This window comes from Mirounga angustirostris, unplaced genomic scaffold (assembly GCF_029215605.1).
Source record: "Mirounga angustirostris isolate CCGP_5_RB_7025 unplaced genomic scaffold, mMirAng1.0.hap1 SCAF_2, whole genome shotgun sequence".
Classification (NCBI taxonomy): domain Eukaryota; kingdom Metazoa; phylum Chordata; class Mammalia; order Carnivora; family Phocidae; genus Mirounga; species Mirounga angustirostris.
The window spans coordinates 112,134,077-112,155,421 of NW_026991710.1; the positions used below are offsets into that span (position 1 = coordinate 112,134,077).

At 37.7% G+C, this 21,345-nt stretch overlaps 1 protein-coding gene and 1 pseudogene across 1 annotated transcript; both read right to left on the reverse strand.

The window, feature by feature from the left end:
- Positions 1 to 8,811: 8,811 nt before the first annotated feature.
- PABPC4L (poly(A) binding protein cytoplasmic 4 like) lies at positions 8,812 to 16,971 on the reverse strand. The gene has a single exon (XM_045880445.3). The coding sequence runs from the start codon at positions 16,112 to 16,114 to the stop codon at positions 15,002 to 15,004; it is 1,113 nt and encodes a 370-aa protein (XP_045736401.1). The 5' UTR covers positions 16,115 to 16,971; the 3' UTR covers positions 8,812 to 15,001.
- Positions 16,972 to 18,789: 1,818 nt separating this feature from the next.
- On the reverse strand, positions 18,790 to 18,944 carry LOC123849027 (U4 spliceosomal RNA; annotated as a pseudogene).
- Positions 18,945 to 21,345: the final 2,401 nt, after the last annotated feature.

The following is a 21,345-nucleotide window of genomic DNA, read 5'->3' on the forward strand; positions in this document are numbered from 1 at the left end:
ATACTGAGTGGGAAAAACATTTTCTAACAGTTTCTTTGCCACTGTGAAGGCATCAGCCTTGTGGCAGGGGAAGGCTTCAGCCCATCCAGAATGTATACATACAATAACAAGACTATGTTGATAACCCATACTGGGTGCCTGTTGAGTGAGGGCCAACTGTAGGTGCTCAAAGGGTCCAGAGGGAGAAGGTTTGATACCTCTGGGGACAAAAAATAGCTTTTCCAGGTTTATGGAACTGACAGATCAGACATTGGTGGTAAACTGTTTTTACATTTTTGAAGGAGTCTCCCCACCAATGCTTATTCATAATTTGAGTCATCCTAAATGCACCACAGTGGGTGAAGGAATGTAAACACTGAAAAATGGGGTTTGCCAAGGATCTGGGAAGAACCAAGCCATCTCAAGTTTCCCATAGCTCTGACTGTTCATCGAAATTTAACCGTTGTTTTGCTTTTCTTAATTTCTCTGATTCAGGACTAAACTGTTGCCCTGTTGCAAGAACATTAAGGTGGCAAAAGTCTGACAACATGATGTCTTTTTTTTTTTTTTTTTTTTTTTGCAAAAACAGAAAGGAATTCAATTACATTTGCTACAACCTTTATAGATTCTGTTGCTGCTGCCTTTGCATGAAAGTCAGCTAGGGCAGTCTCCTGATACTCAGGTTTGGTCTTTTGCCTCAATTTTGATGACAGCAATTTCAGAAGATAAGAGAATAACATTAAGAAGGTTGTATACTTGTCTGTTTTTGGTTGGGGTATCAGTGGGAATAAGAAAACCCCTTTGTTTCTAAAACATCCCCAAGTCATAGATGACTCCAAAGGTATATCAGTATAAATATTAACAGTTTGCCCTTTTGATAATTGGCATGTTCTGGTAAGGGCCTGGGGTTCTGTTTGTTGGACTGATTTAGCTTGTGGGAAATTTCCCTTTTCAAGTAGTTCATATTGGGCAGTAACAGCATACTAGCAATTTTCCAAGTTACAGTTTGGAAATCCCCTTTTTCATTTTTACAGTATGATCCACCAACAGAAACGATTAGATCAAGATTGTCAAAGACATGTCTTGTAAATCAAAAGGTGGTGTCACCAAATGGGATGTTATTACCTCACAGTCATGGGGCTGGTCTTCGTCAGACAAGGGTAAAATGTAACAGGATTTTGGAATGTGCAACGTTAAGGATTTAGATTAAATGGTGAAAGCAGAAAGATCTCATAGGAAGTTAGTCTGCTTGCAGAGAAATGTTGAGTCAATTCAGAGTTAAGAAGACTTTGGGACAGCGTGTGGAGTTTATAAGTAAATGTCATTTTCTAGGGTTAAATCCACTGAAGCTTCTACTAATTTTGCAGCTGGAGTTCCATAGCCTTTAGGCAGTTCGGATATGCACAGACAACTGAATCATGTTGTACACTATAATAGGCAATAGGGCTATGTTTATTACCATGTTCTTATGTGAGCATTCCCAGGGCATGGTTATCTCCTTCATGCACAATTAAGGTGAAAGGTTTGGAATGGCTAGGTAACCCTTGGGCAGGCAGTTCTTGTAATACTGGTTTTAGTCTTATAAAGGCCTGCTCATATTTCTGTTCCCAAGGAAGAGGTTCAGGGACTGAAATTTTAGTAAGTTCATAGAGTGCAGCAAAAAAAAAAAAAAAAAAAGAACCCATGGTCTGCAGTAGCTAGCAAGACCTAGAAATCCACGAAGTTATTCCTTAGTTGTGGGCCTGGGAAATAATTGGATGAGCTTAATCCTTTTTGGCGATAGCAGGAATCCCTCAGCACTTAGATTATGACCTAGGTAATAAACAGTGTCCTTAAATACTTACAATTTCTCTTTAGATATTTTGTCTCTTTTCAGTTAACTGTTATAAACAAATAAATGGGATCCTTTATGGATCGGTAACTGAACATAGCAAGAGATTGTCTACATATTGGAAAAGGGTGGTTTTTCTTTAAATCTTATGGAGTACTTGAGAGAAATAAGAAGGGGTCTCAGTGAACCTTTGAGTCATGACTGTCCAGATACACTGTTGATTGTTCTTAGTAAAGGCAAATGGATATTGGCTGTTAGGGTCCTCAGGGATGCTGACAAACGCTGAACAAAGGTCTGTAACAGTGAACAATTTTGAGTCTGGTGGGACTTATAACAAAAAGCTTTTCAAATTTGGAACAACTGGGAAATAAGGGAATATCTACCTTATTAATAGATCTTAGGTCCTGGACAAATCACCACCTCCAGGCATTAGGTTTTTGGGCTGGGAAGACTGGCGTTAGAGGAGCTCCTGCAGGGAATGTGAACCCCTGGGCAATCTGGTCTTCTACTATTGGTGTGAATCTCTGTATACCTTCAGGCTTTAATGGATATTGAAGTAACTCGGGAAGAGGTTTACTTATGACTAAGTTTTTCTAGGTTCTGCATTTTTATTCTCCCTATATCAATATTAGAAGTAGCCCAGTTTTTCAGGCACCATGATTAAATTAGGGGACTTTTGTTGGAATCCTTCCTCTTCTATCAAGGACAGATTGTAAGGAACATGAAAGTTCAGGTTCAGGCTGGTCAGGAAACTCTAAGGTAAGGTCTCCATTGGAGGCAAAATGTATTAGCCCTTTTAATTTAGAAAGAATATTTGTCTGTACCTTAATAGATTGACTGGGGTTCTATCACACAGCAAAAACGAATGTTTTTCAGGGGCGCCTGGGTAGCTCAGTCATTAAGCATCTGCCTTCGGCTCAGGTCATGATCCCAGGGTCCTGGTATCGAGCCTCGCATCGGGCTCCCTGCTCCGTGGGAAGCCTGCTTCTCCCTCTTCCACTCCCCCTGTTTGTGTTCTTTCTCTCGCTATATCTCTCTCTGTCAAATAAATAAATAAAATCTTTTTTTTTTTTTTTTTTTTTTTTAGTAAGAGGTATCAGTCACTTGTACTGGTTGAGACAGAAATTCGCTCAAAATTTTACTAGATACCTTCACTATGGAAACTTTTTCACTCTGAAGGATTTTTTTTTTCCCCCTGAAGGATTTGTTGTCCCATGAGAGTGGGGTTTAAAGTAGCAAGTATGGGCTCTAATATCTACTAGAATTTGGCCAGATTTCCCATTGATTTTAATTTTAGTTTCCCCTTAGCCACTTATGGGAATTATTGGTACCAGTTTACAGAATAACCCCTCGGAGTCCCAACAACTCTGGGAGGGACTCATGTGGGGGCCTTTCTTTGGGGGTAGACATGAGGGCATTCAACTCTGTATGCACTGAAGAATTTATACAGGACCTTTGAGAACAGTCTTCTTCCCAGTGTTGGGGTTAATAACAAATCAGACATCCATCTGTGGGGCACTGTTTTGATGATGGACCCCTAGGGGGTGCGATGTGAGAGGCCCAATGTTAACTAAGGTCTCTGGCCTTGGACCTGTTGTAGTTGTAAAGCCAATAGTTTCATGGACTTGTGTTTATGATCTTGTTCCAAAGTCCTTTCAAAGTGTTCAACTATGGTCATAAATTCTGTCAGACTGGTGGTCTCGTATCCTATTTTCTGCCTTTTTATAAACCCACTAATCTCAGGAGATAATCCATTTACAAATAAGGCAGCTACCATATGGAATCTGGAATGCCATAAACAGACAGCTTCCAAACCGGCTTAAAGTCCGCCACAGATTCATCTTTCAAATTGATAACTGCACCTGTCCCCAGCAGTACCCAATATGGAATTTGGGGAAGGATTCCAAACAAATAGGGAATTGTAGACTAAAATGCTAACACTTCCCAAAATGGAATCTGGATATAGAACGAAGGACTGGGGTTTCCAATCAAATGGAAAATTGTTGTCTGAACTACTAACAGTTCCCAGTAAGGAATAAGAATTCCAATCAAAGGGGGACCTGCTTGGAACGCCAATAAGACTGGGAGCTCAATGCAAAGAGAGCAGAGGTCAGAACCAAGAGGAACTTACCCACAGTCCTTGGACACATCAAGAAAGACACAGAACTCAAAAGGGTTTGTGGGTACCATGACTGTGTTTCTCATTGTTCCCAAAGCTGTGGGAAATCTCCTTCTGTCCTGATGTTGCCTCCAAATCTGTTAAAAAACAAAATTCAACTGAGTAAATTTGGCTTGAATATCTAATTGGCTTTATTCAACAATTCATGAATCAGGCAGCATCTCATCTAACAAATAGGAGCTCTGATGAGCTATACAAAATGGAAGGCTTTTAAAAGCAGAAAGGGGGCAAGACAAGGAAAAAAGTGTATTGTTTCAGGTGAGGTCACCTTCCTTTTCGGGATGGAAAGGGGTCTATCAGGTGGATTACCTCAATAGTGCAGAGTAGGTAATTCCAGATCAGCTGGTTAAAGGCTACAATCCTGGGAGAAGCTGAAACTCCAGTTATGTTAAGTATTAAGTCTTGGTTTGCTGATGTAGAGCTTAGCACTAATGACTCCATTTTGAGCCTGTTGTCTCCTCTAAGAATACTAAATCCAAAGCAAGCAGAAGAAAGGAAATAAGAAAGATTAAAACGAAAATAAATAAAACACAATGAAAAGAATAAAAATTGAAAAATAATGGAGAAAACTAATGAAACCAAAAGTTGATTCCTTTAAATAAAAAGATTTATAAAGAAAAAGAGAATATACCTTTGTCTGTGAATATACCCAAGAGAATTGGAAATAGATATTCACAGAAAAGTTTGCACACAAATGTCACAACAATATTATTCACAATAATCAGGAAGTAGAAACAACATAAGTGTTTAACAAATGATGAATGGATAAACAATGTGAGTGTTATTCTTCCATAAAAAGGAATTAAGTACAGATGTATGCTGCAACATGGATGGAACTTTAAAATATTGGGCTAGGTGAAAGAAGCCAGGGAGAAAAGGTCACATATGATAACATTTATATGAAATGTTCAGAACAGGCAAATCCTTATCTACGTAAATTAGATTATGGTTTCCAGGTGCTGGGGGAGGAGAGAATGGGGAGTGACTGCTAATGGAGGCATGGTGTTTCTTTTTTTTTAAGATTTTATTTATTCATTTGAGAGAGACAATGAGATAGAGAGAGTATGAGGCGGGGAGGGTCAGAGGGAGAAGCAGACTCCCTGCCGAGCAGGAAGCCCGATGCGGGACTCAATCCCAGGACTCCAGGATCATGACCTGAGCCGAAGGCAGTCGCTTAACCAACTGAGCCACCCAGGCGCCCCGGAGGCATGGTGTTTCTTTTTGAGTGATGAAAAGGTTCTGGAATTGGATAACGGTGATATTGCACAACTTTGTGAGTACACTAAAAAATGCTGAATTGCACATTTGAAAATTGTTAATTTCATGGTACATGAATTAGCTCAAAAAAAAAAAAAAAAAAAAAAGACATCCATGATGATTTTCATAGCTGCATTATTCACTATAGTCCCCAAAAGGAAGCAACCTAAATGTCCATTCATGGTATAAGGATAAATAATTTGTAGTATAGTCATATAACAGAATAGTATATGCCAATAACAATGAACACATTACTACTACACTAGTGTATGTGAATCTCACTAAAAGATCTTGAGTAAAAGTGACACAAAAGGATTCATGTTCTATGAATCAATTTGAGTACAGTTCAAGGTAATTAAAATTAATCTTCAGAGTTTAACGTCAAGACAGAAATTACAATTGAATAAGTGTGATAGAAAGTGATTGGGAGGGAGTTGGAGACTATAGGTAATGTTCTGTTTCTTGGCTTGAGCGGTAATTACATAAATATACTTATTTTTGTATTATTCATCAAGTTATATGCTTAAAATTTCTACATTTTTCTATGTACACATTATATTTCAATACAAATTTAAAATAATTCAAAAAACTAACTAAATATACTTCATCAATATGTAGATTTCCTCCACGCTTTTTCTTTTCTTTTTTTTTTTTTTAATTTTATTTATTTATTTGAGAGACAGAATGAGACAGAGAGAGAGAATGTGAGGGGGGGAGAATCAGAGGGAGATGCAGACTCCCTGCCGAGCAGGGAGCCCGATGCGGGACTCGATCCCGGGACTCCAGGATCATGACCTGAGCTGAAGGCAGTCGCCCAACCAACTGAGCCACCCAGGCGCCCCCCTCCACGCTTTTTCACCCATACTTTTTCTTAGGAATATGCCACTGTTATGTGTGTACTTCCTAAGCCAATACCCAACAAGAAATTTGGTGAGATGTGATGACTTGCTGCTGAGTGTTATTTCTCTACCCCCAAACCCCATACGTCATCTTCTTAAGGACTTAGGACCTGCTTTACTTTTTTGGCAGCACAGTTTCCATCTCAGGTTCCTTCTAGAATAAAATCAGATCTCCCACAAAGAAACATAACCATTCTATATCCTAAGACATGAAAAAGCATAGGTAGGGAAGATAATGAGCTTTTGTTAAAAAAAAAAAAAAAAGAAAGAAATATTTAAAAATAACATTCCAAATGGTTGAAGGTGAGCTTCTCTGACCTTTTCAAAAGACTTGCTTTTTCTCCCTGCAACACTGTGCCATGTGGGATAATTTCAAAAAGGTACTGCTGCCTCTGTAGGGTAACACCCTAGAGGGAGTCTTCCTTGGCCCCTGTGAGGAAAAAAGAAAAAAGAAAAGAAAAATACTTCCATTTTGAAAAGAAGATCTCTTACTTAACTTTGATTTGGCAATAAATTCCCCTCATCATTTTTTTTTTTTCATAAACCAGTTGGAAGGCTTCTCTTACCCCTTGCAATAGACAGCACACTATCTGATAAAAAGTTAAAGCTCTGAATGAGGCAGGGATTAACTTCATACTTGATACTTGAAATAAAACCAATTTATTTCCAGCGAGTCGACTAAGGGGGTAAATAGTAGCATAAGAAAAGGATTGAAAAACACACAGGGACCAAAGAATGCAAGGCCTCCTCGGCCATGGTAAAGATTTACACCTGACTTTAAGAGTAATGGAAGGCCATGACAGGTTCTTAAGCAGAATGACATGATCAAATTTGCATTTGACAGTTTCATTTTCGTTGAAATCAAAACAAATGTCCAAATAAATAAATGTCCACATAACCTCAGTGCCAATTGCTTTTTACCAATTGTAATCTATACAATATAAATGTCGTTTGTATAAATACTATGCGTGAAATATTAGTGAAGAGAGTGGTGAATAAAACTAGGTTATAATTTCTAACACCTCCCTTGGTATTTCAGTAAAATAATGATGTGTCAAAATAGTCTAGTTATAATTCTGATATTTGGCTTGCATTCAAATTGAGGTACTTCTTTGATTAACAAAGGCTTGCTGGAATTACTATTATAGAGCCTTACTTTAATTTCAAGAACCTAGGATTGGCAATATGTCAAAACTGCGGTGCCTTGGTATGTCACCGGCGCCTGTAAAAAGATAAAGTGGAAGGTAAATCAAAATCGTGATTCACTATAGACTGTCAGATATGGTTTCCTGAGATAAGAAAGTCCCAATGGAAATACCAAATTAAACACACACATACACACCACTCACAATGAATCATGACCAATATTCACTCTACGTAAAGCAAATAAATAAATAAATAAATAAATAAATAAATAAATAAATAAATAAAAAATATATAATAACATCCACCATTTCAGTGACACTGCCTTTGGAACTCAAATGTGCTATTAGTATTTGGCAGAACTTCAAGCTGAGAGTATTTTTAATACATAAGTGATGTAAATATAAATGGGTTAACAAAATCTGATGCAATATCATTGTACAAACTGCCAATATCTCTCAGAAGCTAAGCATTTTCTTTACTATGGCAAAGAAGGCTACTAATAGAATCATTTTTCTTCTCTTGCTTGATGGATTCAATTGTTTCATTCAGGGAACTTCAATATAGTTAAGAGATTCTGTGAACACTAAGATAAGATATGGCCATGAGACAAAACCAACACATAGCTATAAATATTTCTTCTGAGGAAACTTGCAGAATAATCTGACCTTAGATTTAAATCTAAATGTAATTGTAACTCAGAATTTAGCATATCTGTATTTTTTTTAATATAGGTTGTATGGTTAAAATGTATGAGGATTATACCAAATTGTGTATACAAAAATAAATTGGTAAGCATTAGGTAAGTCCAATTTTGTTAATTCCTATAATTTATGTGTACTAACGAACCTAATAACTAATATTTTAGTAAAGAAAATGAGCACCTATTAATTTATCTTTGTGGTTGTTAGTTTTATATATTGGAGACATTTTATACGCATATAACATTTTAGATATTTCTCAAGATTTATTCGTTACACTGTCAGTAGGAACTTTCTTTTAAAATTTTTCATATAGAATATCACAATAGTTGGTGATATAGGAATACCTCAGACATATTGTGGGTTTGGTTCTAGACCACTGCAATAAAGTGGATGTCACAATAAAGTGAGTCAAATGATTTTTTTGGTTTTTCAGTGCATATAAAATTTATGTCTATGTTATACTGTAGTCTATTAAGTGTGCAATAGCATCATATCTAAATGCAATGTACAGACCTTAATTTTTTTTTAATTTTTTTTATTTTTTAAAGATTTTATTTACTTATTTGACAGAGAGACACAGTGAGAGAGGGAACACAAGCAGGGGGAGTGGGAGAGGAAGAAGCAGGCTTCCCGCTGAGCAGGGAGCCCGATGTGGGGCTCGATCCCAGGACCTTGGGACCATGACCTGAGCCGAAGGCAGACGCTTAACGACTGAGCCACCCAGGCGCCCCTGTACAGACCTTAATTTAAGAATACTTTATTGTTAAAAAATGCTAACCACCACCGGAGCTTTTTTTTTTTTTTTTTAAGATTTTATTTATTTATTTGACAGAGAAAGACAAAGCGAGAGAGGGAACACAAGCAGGGGGAGTGGAAGAGGGACAAGCAGGCTTCCCGCTGAGCAGGAAGCCTGATGTGGGGCTCAATCCCAAGACCCCCGAGGACCCTGGGATCATGACCTGAGCCGAAGGCAGACGCTTAACAACTGAGCCACACAGGAGCCCCAACCACCGGAGCTTTTAGTAAGTCATAAACAGTGATCACAGATCACCATAACAAATATAATAATAATGAAAAAAATTGAAGTATTGAAAGAATTACCAAAATATGACACAGAGATACCAAGTGAGCAGATCCTGTTGGAAAAAATGGTGCCAGTAGACTTGCTCGATGCAGGGTTGTCATGAGCCTTGAATTTGTAAAAAACACAGTATCTGTGAAGCACAGTAAAATGAGGTATGCCTGTATACACAGTAAATTAAGAGTCTCTTCTCTCTGGTGGTATGGTTCTAAAATGTGAGCATGCATGAAAACATATTTAGCTTAGACTACCTTATAGTAAAACTCAAGAAACCAATGCCTATTAGATGTAGATTTATTTTCAAGTATTACTCTAAGAAACCAATTGTAATCTCTTGACAATTATTTTTGGTGGAAACCCATTTGGGTGACTAAATTGAATCTAACCTTTTCAGTTAGAATTTTCAGCAGATGCTTAATTTAGACCTAATAGAGTTTGATATGTAGAAACACGAGTCCTGTTACCAAACAAAAATGAATTTAATTTTATACAGAATACATTGCATAATTTGTCCTTTAAGACTGTTCAATTTGAGGTAGAAAAAAAATCACCTTTTGACTCATGTCAAAACTATTTGTAGGGAGAAAATGGAATTTTAAGAACTGTTTGAGGGTGCCTGGGTGGCTCAGATGGTTAAGCGTCTGCCTTCGGCTCAGTCATTATCCCAGGGTCCTAGGATTGAGTCCCACATCGGGCTCCCTGCTAGGGGGGAAGCCTGCTTCTCTCTCTGCCTCTCTCTCTCTCTGACTTTCATGAATAAATAAATAAAACATTAAAAAAAAAAAAAAAGAACTGTTTGGAAGCACAAGTTAAAAGAAGGAAGAAAATATCAAATAAGTACTGAAATTCAAAATTAGATATAAGTAAAAAATATCCAGGGTTTAGTGGATGCATACTCCTACATCCATTTTTACTCTTCTATCTTCCTGTCGTAAGTGTATTCTGCCCAGAACTTAGAAAGTTGGGCGCCTGGGTGGCTCAGTTGGTTAAGCGACTGCCTTCGGCTCAGGTCATGATCCTGGAGTCCCGGGATCGAGTCCCGCATTGGGCTCCCTGCTCGGCGGGGAGTCTGCTTCTCCCTCTGACCCTCCACCCGTCTCATGTGCTCTCTCTCTCTCTCTCAAATAAATAAACAAAATCTTAAAAAAAAAAAAGAAAGTTGATTACTTCTTCAATTCTAGTGGCAGATCTTGTTTAATCTCTATACCAATAATGGACAATAAGAACTGAGGCAGAAAGTTGTTAAAAGGTTTCTAGAAAAGATATCACCTTCTGAATGTTGTTGTGTCTCAGTATGATGACAGAAATTCCTACAGCCATCTTGCCACTTGCCTGATAATAAAGCTGAGATGGGGGGGGCAGGGAGGAAGAGCCAAGAGACTCCAAAATGTTACAGAAGTCTTAGTATACTATGCCTGAAAATATTTAAACTGAATATTTTGTTAGTTAAAATTTCCGTTTCTAGTGTGAATTGGAATTTTCTGTTAGCCAAAGATATCATAAGGATATTTAATTTGTTCTACTCTTCAAAATGTAGATTAAAAAAATCTTTTTTATCTAATGTTTTATCTATGTTTTTTTAAAAAAATTACATTAGGAGGCATATTTTCCAAATACAAGTAAGCTAATTCCAAATCCTCAACATGTTAGCTGAATTTTACTTTAACAATTAAATAGTCAATTATTGAGGCGCCTGCATGGCTCAGTCAGTTGGGCGTCTGTCTTGGGCTTGGGTCATGATCTCAGGGTTCTGGGATCCAGCCTGGCGTTGGGTTCCCTGCTCAGCAGGGAACCTTTTCTTCTTCTCCCACTCCCCTTGCTTGTGCTCTCTCTTCTCTGTCAAATACATAAATAAAATCTTTTTAAAAAATAGTCAATTATTCCTCATGAAAACTTGATCTATATTAGTGGCTCTTTTCAATCATGGTCCCATAATTGTGAGTGACTGTAAAAGAAATATTAGTTCATAAGGAAGTTGGTGTTTTAAAACATGAAATAAGAATATCTTGATTTAAAAATGCAAGTTGTTTTCAGTTTATTCCTAAGACAAAGTGATCTTTAGAAAATTAGAAATACTTAAAAATTAAATAAAAAATCATTTTTAGACATGTCTTTACCATTGCAAGATTAAACCTTATTTGATCTTTTCTCGATGGGTTTATTATAAAATATTGAGAAAATGAAATTACCAATTCTTTTTTTTTTTTTTAAGATTTTATTTATTTGACAGAGAGAGACACAGTGAGAGAGGGGACACAAGCAGGGGGAGGGGGAGAGGGAGAAGCAGGCTTCCCGCGGAGCAGGGAGCTCGATGCGGGGCTCCATCCCAGGACCCCGGGACCATGACCTGAGCCGAAGGCAGATGCTTAACGACTGAGCCACCCAGAGGCCCTGAAATTACCAATTCTAAACCACTTTAAAATGTTTCTTTTTACTAACTAAAGATTTTCATTTAAAAATTTAAAAATATTTAGAAATTTTTTTATGTTTAGGTAAATGTTAGAAGGCACATTTATTGAATTGGCGATGCATGCCAGCAGGTATCTACAACAAACTTGGCAATATCTGTAGGTAGAGGAAGGCAAGAATAGAAGCAGTGGCTCAAGGCATCTATGTAAATTAGCTCTTACTGGAATGCTTATCAGAAAAGTAAAGATTCTTCTTATTTATCAAGGCACTTGGGCATAATGATTAAATTTTCTTCAAAGAATGAACCTGTACTGCCAACTAGGATGACTTGACATTATCACACACACAAAATTGAAAATGAGCAAAATTCAAATAAATTAATCAAGAAAATCCACAGGATTATATTTTTTTTTATAAAGTTACTTTGTCATTTCTTACGGTAAATATAAAAATAAGCAATTTCTACTAAAATGATAGAATACTGTGTCATGAAGCTACAGCTACAATTCATCTAGACATCTGATATTATGTCCTATTAATTCCTTGTGCACATAGCACTCAGTTCCCTGATATTATCTTAACAATCCATTTACAAGCATTATGAAATATTGTTCAAATATTTGAACACTTTGATAGACTGGCTTAGCCAGAAAGAGATGTCAAGGCTTGACACACCTACTACATTTCCCAGTCCTATTGCCCAGTCTTCTTAAAAACTCTCTGCTTTTGAGGTAAATACTTCTCAACACAGTGATTCAAAGGTCCAATGTATTCAAGTTGGCATATGAGTGTCACATGGATTCTTACAGGAGGTAGGTGTTTACCAAACATATTAATAAAGCTTGAAAAGCAAGATACTTTTAAGAGATTTACTACAACTGTGGATAAGATACTTCACAGACAAAAGTTTTGCTTAGAAATTATTGAGAAAGAAAACTCTGAAAGTAGTAGAAGACGATACAGATTAATTGTGCGTGTGTGTGTATTTGAGTTGTTCAAAGTGTTTTGAATCATAACATCAAAACCTTCTAAGTAAAAGACTGAAATTTCTGAGTTTAAATTTAACTTTGGAATGACCCTCAAAACTATAAACAAAGTGAGAATATTGGGGAAAAAAGTCTAAACTTTTGTTCTTAATACGTAAAGAAATGTAACAAATCCGTACAAATAAAAACAACCCAAAAGGAAAACAGATGAAGATCATGAAACATTAATTCATAAATATGAAAACACAGATGGCCAACAAACACAAGAAATGGTATTTAACTTTTGTAGTAATAAAAAAAAAAAGTAACCATGAAATATTTTGCTTTATGTATCATTTTGAATTGGCTAACACCTTAAACAAAATAATCTCTTGTTCTTGGAGTATATGGAAATGGGCAGCCCTCCACACAGAAAATGGAAATGGAAATGGCGCAAGTTTTCTGGAGAGCATTTGGGCAATATTTATCAAAATTATTTTTAAAACTACTGCCCCTTTAAACATTAATTCCAATGAATTATACATTTTCTTAAGAAAATAACTGGATATATCAGCATACATAAATTTGCAAGGATGTTTATCTCCCAGTTGTTTATGACAGAAGAAAAAAAGGGGAGGGTAGGAAACAATCTAACAACCTTTATCCATATCAAGAGGAAATTCATTATATTATAGTACAAACATTGAAGGAATAAAAGTCATTAAAATTATAATGCAAATAATTATTTGTGGATATGGAAATTGATATGGCATATTATAAAATTAAAAAAAGTAATTTGTAATAAGGTTATAATGATTCTATTTTTGTTAAATTATGTGTATATGTATAAAAAATTGGGAGGATATGCAACAAATTTTAACAGAAGATTTGTCTGCATAATAGTATTATATGTTGCTGTAAGTTTTTCATTGTCCATAATTTTTTCATTGTCTAAAAGAGACTTTTAATTTAGAAAATGTGCCATGAATAAACATATAGTCTATACAAAAATAAACAGAAACAGATTTTCTCATTCTTTCATAGCTAAAGTATTGCCAAAGAAAATCTTTTAATATATCTTTTGTACTGGTAATATAAGAAATAGAAGACTTTAATATATGGTTACAGGAAACCTCTAAGCAGAGTAAAAAAAAAAAATAAGATTAAAATAAAATAAAATAAAATAGCAACAACAAGAACAGCAAAGCTATTCTCCAGACACCTTTGGTAAAACAGAATTTTAAAAGTAATTATTTAAGTGTAAATGAATAATTCTTGTCTCTGTTTCCAAGGTGGATTTCAAATAGCATATAGTAAAAATCAATATAATAAAACCCTTTTTAAAAAAGTATAAAGCAAAGCTGAGTAATATAGATCAAGGGTAGGCGAGAGAGGGAAGTCTGGAATGGGACTAAAATATTATTCTAGAAAACAGGCAAATTGATGTAATTTCAATTTATCAGAAAATTAGTGAGCTTCTGATAAATTGAGGCTAAAACTGAATCTTAATGGGTTATGTATCGCTCGTTTCTAATAAAAAGAGATATGAGTTCATAAAAATAAAGAAACATACTTTTCTGAACCCTGAGATAATACCATTACATCGAACAATATAAAATAGAGATTGAAAAAGAATTGTTAAACAGAATTTCTATATTCTCTATATATGACTTTTATAATATTGGTGTCTGGTAAAAACTTAAGTCATAATACTAACTTGTATAGGTATGAAGAGAATTAAGACCAAGCCAACTTTTTGTCATCTTATTGATAAAAGTTTATAACTTAAAGAATGTAGAAGTTAAGGTTTTACTATTCAAGTCCCAGTTTTGATAACTAGCAAGCACATGAATTATATATAGTCTACCAATGGAAAGAATAGCAAAATATCCTACAAATCAGGTTTGTAGGCAACATTAAAAAACTCCATCATTAATTTCAGCCATCAAAAAAAAAACAATCACGTCAGGATACAAATTCAAAAGAAATTCAACTATTTCCTAGTACTTTAAACATTAATTCAAAATGAAATTAGATTTATACTAGCAATTCTTAAATCTTTGGTTTCTTTAAAAAGCTTAGAGGAGAAATTAGAAAATTTCTGTTTGTAAAAATAAATTACTTTGTGATCCTTAGGTATAAGAACTATTTTTAGCGTATTTTCATAGAAGAAATTAAAGCTAGCAATATTATTAAAATAAGAAGGAAAATATGAAATAAACTCAAATAATTACCTCACTTCAGATGGTTCAAAATGTAATAAAAATATATCTAATTATACTTATTGCTTTGAATACTAAATCAAAAACAGAGAAATATGTAACATTGTGATTAGAAGATGTGCCTCTGTAAAATGAATCAAGCTTCCAAGATTCATTTATTTTTCCGCACAAGAAAAAATAGCTTTGTATACAAAACCTTTTATCACAAAGTTTACTAAACTAAGCGGCCATCAGCTGGGATTTGAAATTTTCTGAGGATAATTCAAAGGCAGAGATCACTATCATTCGCACGCCTGCTGCAAACACTGGCTGGTGCAGTAAGTTTTTCTCTCCTAGGGCCTCTGGGCCAGGGCGACGTAGAGTGGCTTGGAGCCCAAGATTCGGCCATTCATCTCAGCCATTGCTTTAGTGGCCTCCTCAGGAGAGGAGAAGCAGATCAAGCCAAACCCTTTGCTTCGCCCTTCTTCCCGCATTATCTTGACTCTGCTAATTGACCCAAACGAAGAAAATTCCCTCCACAGTTTTTCATCATCAATGGTATCATCGAGGTTCTTAATATAGAGCTTCATGCCCTGGCATCTCCGAAATCTTTCCTGTTTCAGCTGCTCAAACATTTGCTTTAACTCCGCCTGCCGCTCTGATTTCTTTTGCGCCCGGCCTACAAAAAGCAGCTGTCCGTTTATGTCCTTCCCATTCATTTCTTCAACAGCCCTTTTGGCAGCCTCATGGCTATCAAAACTCACAAAGCCAAAGCCTTTGGATTTCCCACTGGAATCTGTCATCACCTTAACACTCAGGGTTTTGCCATATTTACCAAAAGCTTCCTTCAGTCTCTCATCATCCATGTCATCTCCAAAGTTTTTGATGTAAACATTGGTGAATTCATTGACCTTGTTTTGGAGCTCGGCTTCCCGATCTTTCCGGTTCTTGAATCTGCCAACAAACAGCCTGCAGTCCTTAAGCAGGGCCCCATTCATCTCCTCGATGGCCCTGTCGGCCGCGATCTGGTTCTGGAAGTGCACAAATGCATAGCCCCTAGAGCCTTGATCGTCACTCATCACCTTGGAGGACAGGATCTTCCCAAAAGCTGAAAAATGTTCATAAAGGGTTTTGTTATCAACAGATTTGTCCAGATTCTTGATGAACACGTTCCCAATGCCAGATTTCCTTAAGTAGGCATCACGTTGAGACCACATGAGACGGATGGGTCTGCCTTTTATCATGTCAAAGTTCATTGTGTCCAGGGCCTTCTGGGCATCAGCCAGCTTCAGAAAGTTCACGTAGGCATAGCCCAGGGAGCGGCGGGTGACCAGGTCCCTGCAGATGCGGATGGACAGCACAGGCCCCACGGTGCTGAACTTTTTGAACAGCAGGTCCTCCGTGACATCTGCATTGAGATCACCCACGTACAGGGATGCCTGGCGGTACTTGGCTGCTACATTCATCTCTTTGCTCCTCCCCACCGTGAGCGAGCCTGTCCCTAACAGCTCTTGGAACGATTCCAGCAGGAAGGTGACCAGGGCACGGTCTGGGCCGGGCTTTGCGTGATGGTCTCAGGGCTCAGAGGCCGAGAGGTGGGGTTCGGCGTCGGCTCCGCCAGGTTAGGGCAACAGCTGATCCCAAAGCTCCCCGCCCCCGCGAGCAACCAATTCCGCTCTAATTGTATGATGGCCGCAGGATTCTGAAATCTCAGAGAAAGGCTCGTAGGGCAAGACGTTCCTTCCCCACCAATCTGGGAGAAATCCTCAAGTGGCGGGCTGGCCCTCCAGCGGAGCGTCCTCCATAGACTCTGGTCGCCGGTTTCTGCATAAAAGCAGGCCTCTCTCAGGCTAGTGTAAAGTTACCGCCGCCGGGGGAAGAACTCCACAAGTGGCGCTGGAGGCGGCGGCTCCGGCCGCGCCGCGCGGGCGGAGGGCGCAGGGCCCGGCGAGACCCGAACCCGCCCGGGCCGAGCGGTGCAAGCGCAGCGGCCGAGGCGCGGCCGGGGCCAACGCGGGCTGCGGGCGCGCTGACAAACCCGGCCACTCTCGGCGCGGCCGGCCCCGCGCGGCGCCTGAGAATGGGCGGGTGGGGGCAGGGGAAGCGGACCGACCGACGGACGCGGCCCAGCAGGCTGCGGCCGAGCGGGGCTGGGGGCTCACCCGGGCTGGCGGCCGGCGGGAAACCCGGAACTCGCGCGCGGAACTTCCCGCGCACCCGCGGCCAAGTGGGACGCTTTCTTTTTAGTATTTTTGGAGAAGGTTTTTCTTCCCCCCGCCCCTCGCATACATTTCCCACCTCCCTCAGACAGTTACGCTGAGAAGCGGGAGGCGGTGACTTGGGTGGAGAAAGGCTGACTAGGGGAGTGGCCCTAATGAACCCACCCGCCCGCAGGGCTTTGCACAGGTCTCACGGAAGGATCTTTCCCGAACGTGGATCAGGGCTTGTCACTTCCTTGCTTATGATCCTCCAGTGGCTTCCTCTGAGTCGTGCATGAGGCCCAACAGCCTCACCTTGTGCCACAAAGTTTTGCAGTATTCCTGCCAAGGTCCAGCCTCAACTTGCTGCTTGGTTCCCCTTACTAAAATCCATGACAGGGGCCCCCCGGGTGGCTCAGTCGCTAAGCGTCTGCCTTCGGCTGGGGTCATGGTCCCAGGGTCCTGGGATCCAGCCCCGCATCGGGCTCCCTGCTCGCAGGGAGCCTGCTTCTCCCTCTCCCACTCCGCCTGCTTGTGTTCCCTCTCTCGCTGTGTCTCTCTCTGTCAAATAAATAAATAAAATCTTAAAATAGATAAATAAAATAAAATCCATGACAGACACACTCGTTTGTTTGTTTTGTTCAGGGCCACCTTTACAAAAATGTGCTTCTCAGAAATCAGTTTAAATACTCTTTCCAAATAGAAGTTTTCCCTAAGTAACTTAGGAAAGTTTAGATTTCCCTCTTAGAAACTCACACTACCCTTGCAATTCCATGACAGTAGGGGGCCATGCCCATTTTATTTCTAGGCCTAACTCAGGGACTTTCAGAAATGGGTTGCTCAATATTTATTCAATTTATTGATTGTGGAATAGATGCGGTATTTAACCTGAGGCTGTTTTTCATGCCCAGAGACATGAAGATAGTGCCCTTACCTCAGAGAATATTGTTAAGAATTAAATGAATTAATAGATTTGGAAATGTCTAACACAGTACCTGACAGTCCTAGGTTTTCAGTAATAACGGTTTTATTTCCCCCAGCATTAAATAAATTCCTTAACATCATTCTCATAAAACCTTCAAACATGTATCATAACTCATCTTAAGGATTGTTACCCGCCAGATGGAACTGGGCGGATCAGTTTATATAAGGCTAATTTAGTGCTTTTCAAACTTTAATGGAGATAGGAATCACCTGGAGATCTTGTGTGAAAGCAGATTCTGATTCAGAAACTTGGAATGGACTGGAAATTCCATTTCTAAAAAGCTCCTGAGTGATGCAAAATCTGTTGCTCTGTGAACTACACTAAATAACAAGACTTAAAGCTAAATTAGTGAGTCCCCATAGTGGCTTTTTTTCTAACGTAAGAACCGGAAAAAACATATTTCTCCTTCATAATATAATGATACTCTAGCAATTAGTAATACGTAAAAAAACAAAAACAAAAACAAAACCCTAAAACCGGAGCATGGTTTTCATTATAAAATCCAAATTTCTTTTAACATATGTAAAATTGAGTAAGGGGTCCATGATTCCTCCCAAATTAATCCTGATTAATGGCTTCTGTTCGTGAAATTTATTGTTATGTGTTGGCTCCTGTAAAATCATTAGTTCAAATAAATAATATTTTCTTCAACCATATCTTCAAGGCTTCAATTTAAAAAAGATAGAAAGATGGGCAACTGGGTGGCCCCGTCAATCAAGCAACTGCCTTTGGCTCGGGTCACGATCCCAGCGTCTTGGGATCGAGTCCGGAATCCGGCTCGCTGCTCGGCGGGGAGTCTGCTTCCTCTCCCTCTTCCCCTCCCCCCTGCTCATCCTCTCTCTCTCTCTTTCTCAAATAAGTAAAACCTTTAAGAGAATAAGAAATTAAAAAAAAAAAAATACAAAAGGAAGAAAGACCAGTCATGTAGTTAGTAGATACAGCAATGGATATCAGTAAATTTCCAGCGCATGCTTTAAAAATTCAGACACTACTTTGGCATTGTTTAAAGTAAATCAAGTTGTCATCATACTCAATATTATCAATTTTTTTAATTAGCAATAATCGCGCCTCAGATAAACCTCATTGGCTATGATACTGCCACTGCGCAAAGCTTATCAATTTTTTTTTAGAAAAAAGTTTCTAACTCTATTTTTCCTGAGAATTTTATCTCAAGACTTTTATTTCTAGGAAAAATGCCTAAGATCACATTAGGTCTTTGTACAATAGTAATTCAGGTATAGCAAGATACCAAAATATTTCAATAACTCATGGGTTTTTTTCAGTTTACCTTATGTGATCTTCACTCAACATATTGTGAAAAATGAGGAAGAGTTTCCAAATTCAGAATTTAGTACTATATTTTTTGTCTCTAATCAACCTATGTGCAATAGGTACAAACCTTAATCTGTTAAATTACCACCAGTCATGCTCCTTTCTGTCTATTCTACTCATTATACTGTTTTTATTTTTATATTTTAACAATGCAAGTGTTATTAAGCATCTATGATTCTTCCCTCTCTTTAATTCTCTAAATCTCATCTTTTTCTTTTGTCAGTTGTGTTCATTCACTCATTTCTTAATTTGGGTCATCTTTCCATTTATCCTGTTTTCCCATTCCAGTTGCACTGTCTTTGCCTCACTTCCTTTTGTATTATTGCATGAGTTTTATTCATTCGTCTTCTTTTGCCTATATGCCAGTGTGTCTATGTGCCAGTCTGCCTATGTGTCAGTCCACCTTGCATTTTGCTGCCAGAATTAATTTTGCTAACATTTCTTCCATAAGATTTTAGTGAAAAATAACAAATGGCTTCCAAAACTTGCAAAATCAGTCCCATCATGGGTACATGTATCTTCTGTCAAGCTAGTCCTTCATCTGTTGTATATGCACATGCCGTTCTTTGATTATCCAAATTCTGTTTTCCTTCAGCTCCATTTGTGCCAACATTTTTTTTCTCTCAATAGGCCAGCTGACTGGCACTGATTACTTCTTTTTCTGAAACAATTTATTTAACATATCCATGGTATATATGAAATTAATTTTGGCATGAGTTCATTGGCTTTGATGAACCTTGACTTAAAATTGATTATCACCTATGATATTGTCGTATGCTTTCCTTAGCTCATTGTTACAGCTATGTATATTGCTGACTTGAATGTCTTCTTAATTCCTCAACTACTCTGAACGTATTTCAATTAAGGGCCACTATTTTGCCTCATTTCGAAGTAAGTTGTAATTCTGCTTACCTTATGTTTCTTTCAGCTCATTGTCCCTTCAGTGTACAGATTTATTATGTGGGTGGCTCACAGAATTAAATGGGAATAAAGGGCTGCTTCGCTTAAATGCAGGAAAACTGTCTGTGTTTCTATTCACGGATATTGATGTCAATGCCGGCCATTTCTTACTTTGATATTTATTTTGGAGAAATTAATAAATAGCCACTTTGAGTATGAAAATGCATTTTAAAATAAAAACATGTTGTACTAATTAGACCAAAGTAGTTTCCGACATCGACTTGAATCATTGCTCCGATGTAGTCAGTTATTAATAAAATTTTCCTTATTTTGATCAAAATGATCTTTAGTTTCTTAATTGAAAGTAATTACATGAATAAAACTTCCTTTTATTATACTTTGAAAGTGCTGTGTTTACTATTTACTCTAAAATGTATGGTCTCTTTCAGATTATTTAGGTTCAATTTCATTTGACAATTATGGTGTCTTTTCAGTTTTAGTTCCTTTCTGATATTTTTTTACCCAAATGTAATGTTAGCTTCTTTAGCATGAGGAATGTGATTTACATATCAGAGTTAGCCTTCTCCATATGGGCATGTCAAAAGGTCACACACAATAAGTAATGTCTGATTATTAGTAGATCTTGATCAAAAGTTCAGTTCAATCCAAAATATCATTAACTAGTAAAAATATCAGGCATCATTGCGATAAAACTGAATAAGACAACATTTTTCCACAAAAGTCTCACAGCTCTTAAGGAAAAAAAAATTAAAACAGTGTAAAATCAATAATCTGAAATAAGTAAGATAGAAATGTAGCACAAGAGATATTTGAATAATTCTCTCTATGAAGGTTAACAAAGACTTTGCAGAGAAGATGGTGCTAAAGAAGATTTGGGTGTCTTTTTTGTGAACTCCAGGAAAATTTAGGGATAAGTTAGTAGCAACCGGTGTCCAGTTAATATTGCTGGAATACAAAGTGTGAAGAAGGAAGTGGCAGGGATTGAGGCAAGAGAAGACAAGAGGCAATAAGCCAGAGTGCCTCACATGCTAGGCTATGATACAGAGTTCATTCTAAATGAGAACTACCGGAATAACTGATCGAAATGACATGTTTATGCTGCATTTCAGGAGGGTAATGTGAAGATAATATGAAAGTCATGGAGTCACGGAAACAGGAAGCAGGAATAATGTAAAGATGAATAATCATGAACAACTTTGCATATGAAAATGCATTTTAAAATAAAAATCTCTTATACTAATTAGACCGAAGTACTTTCTGA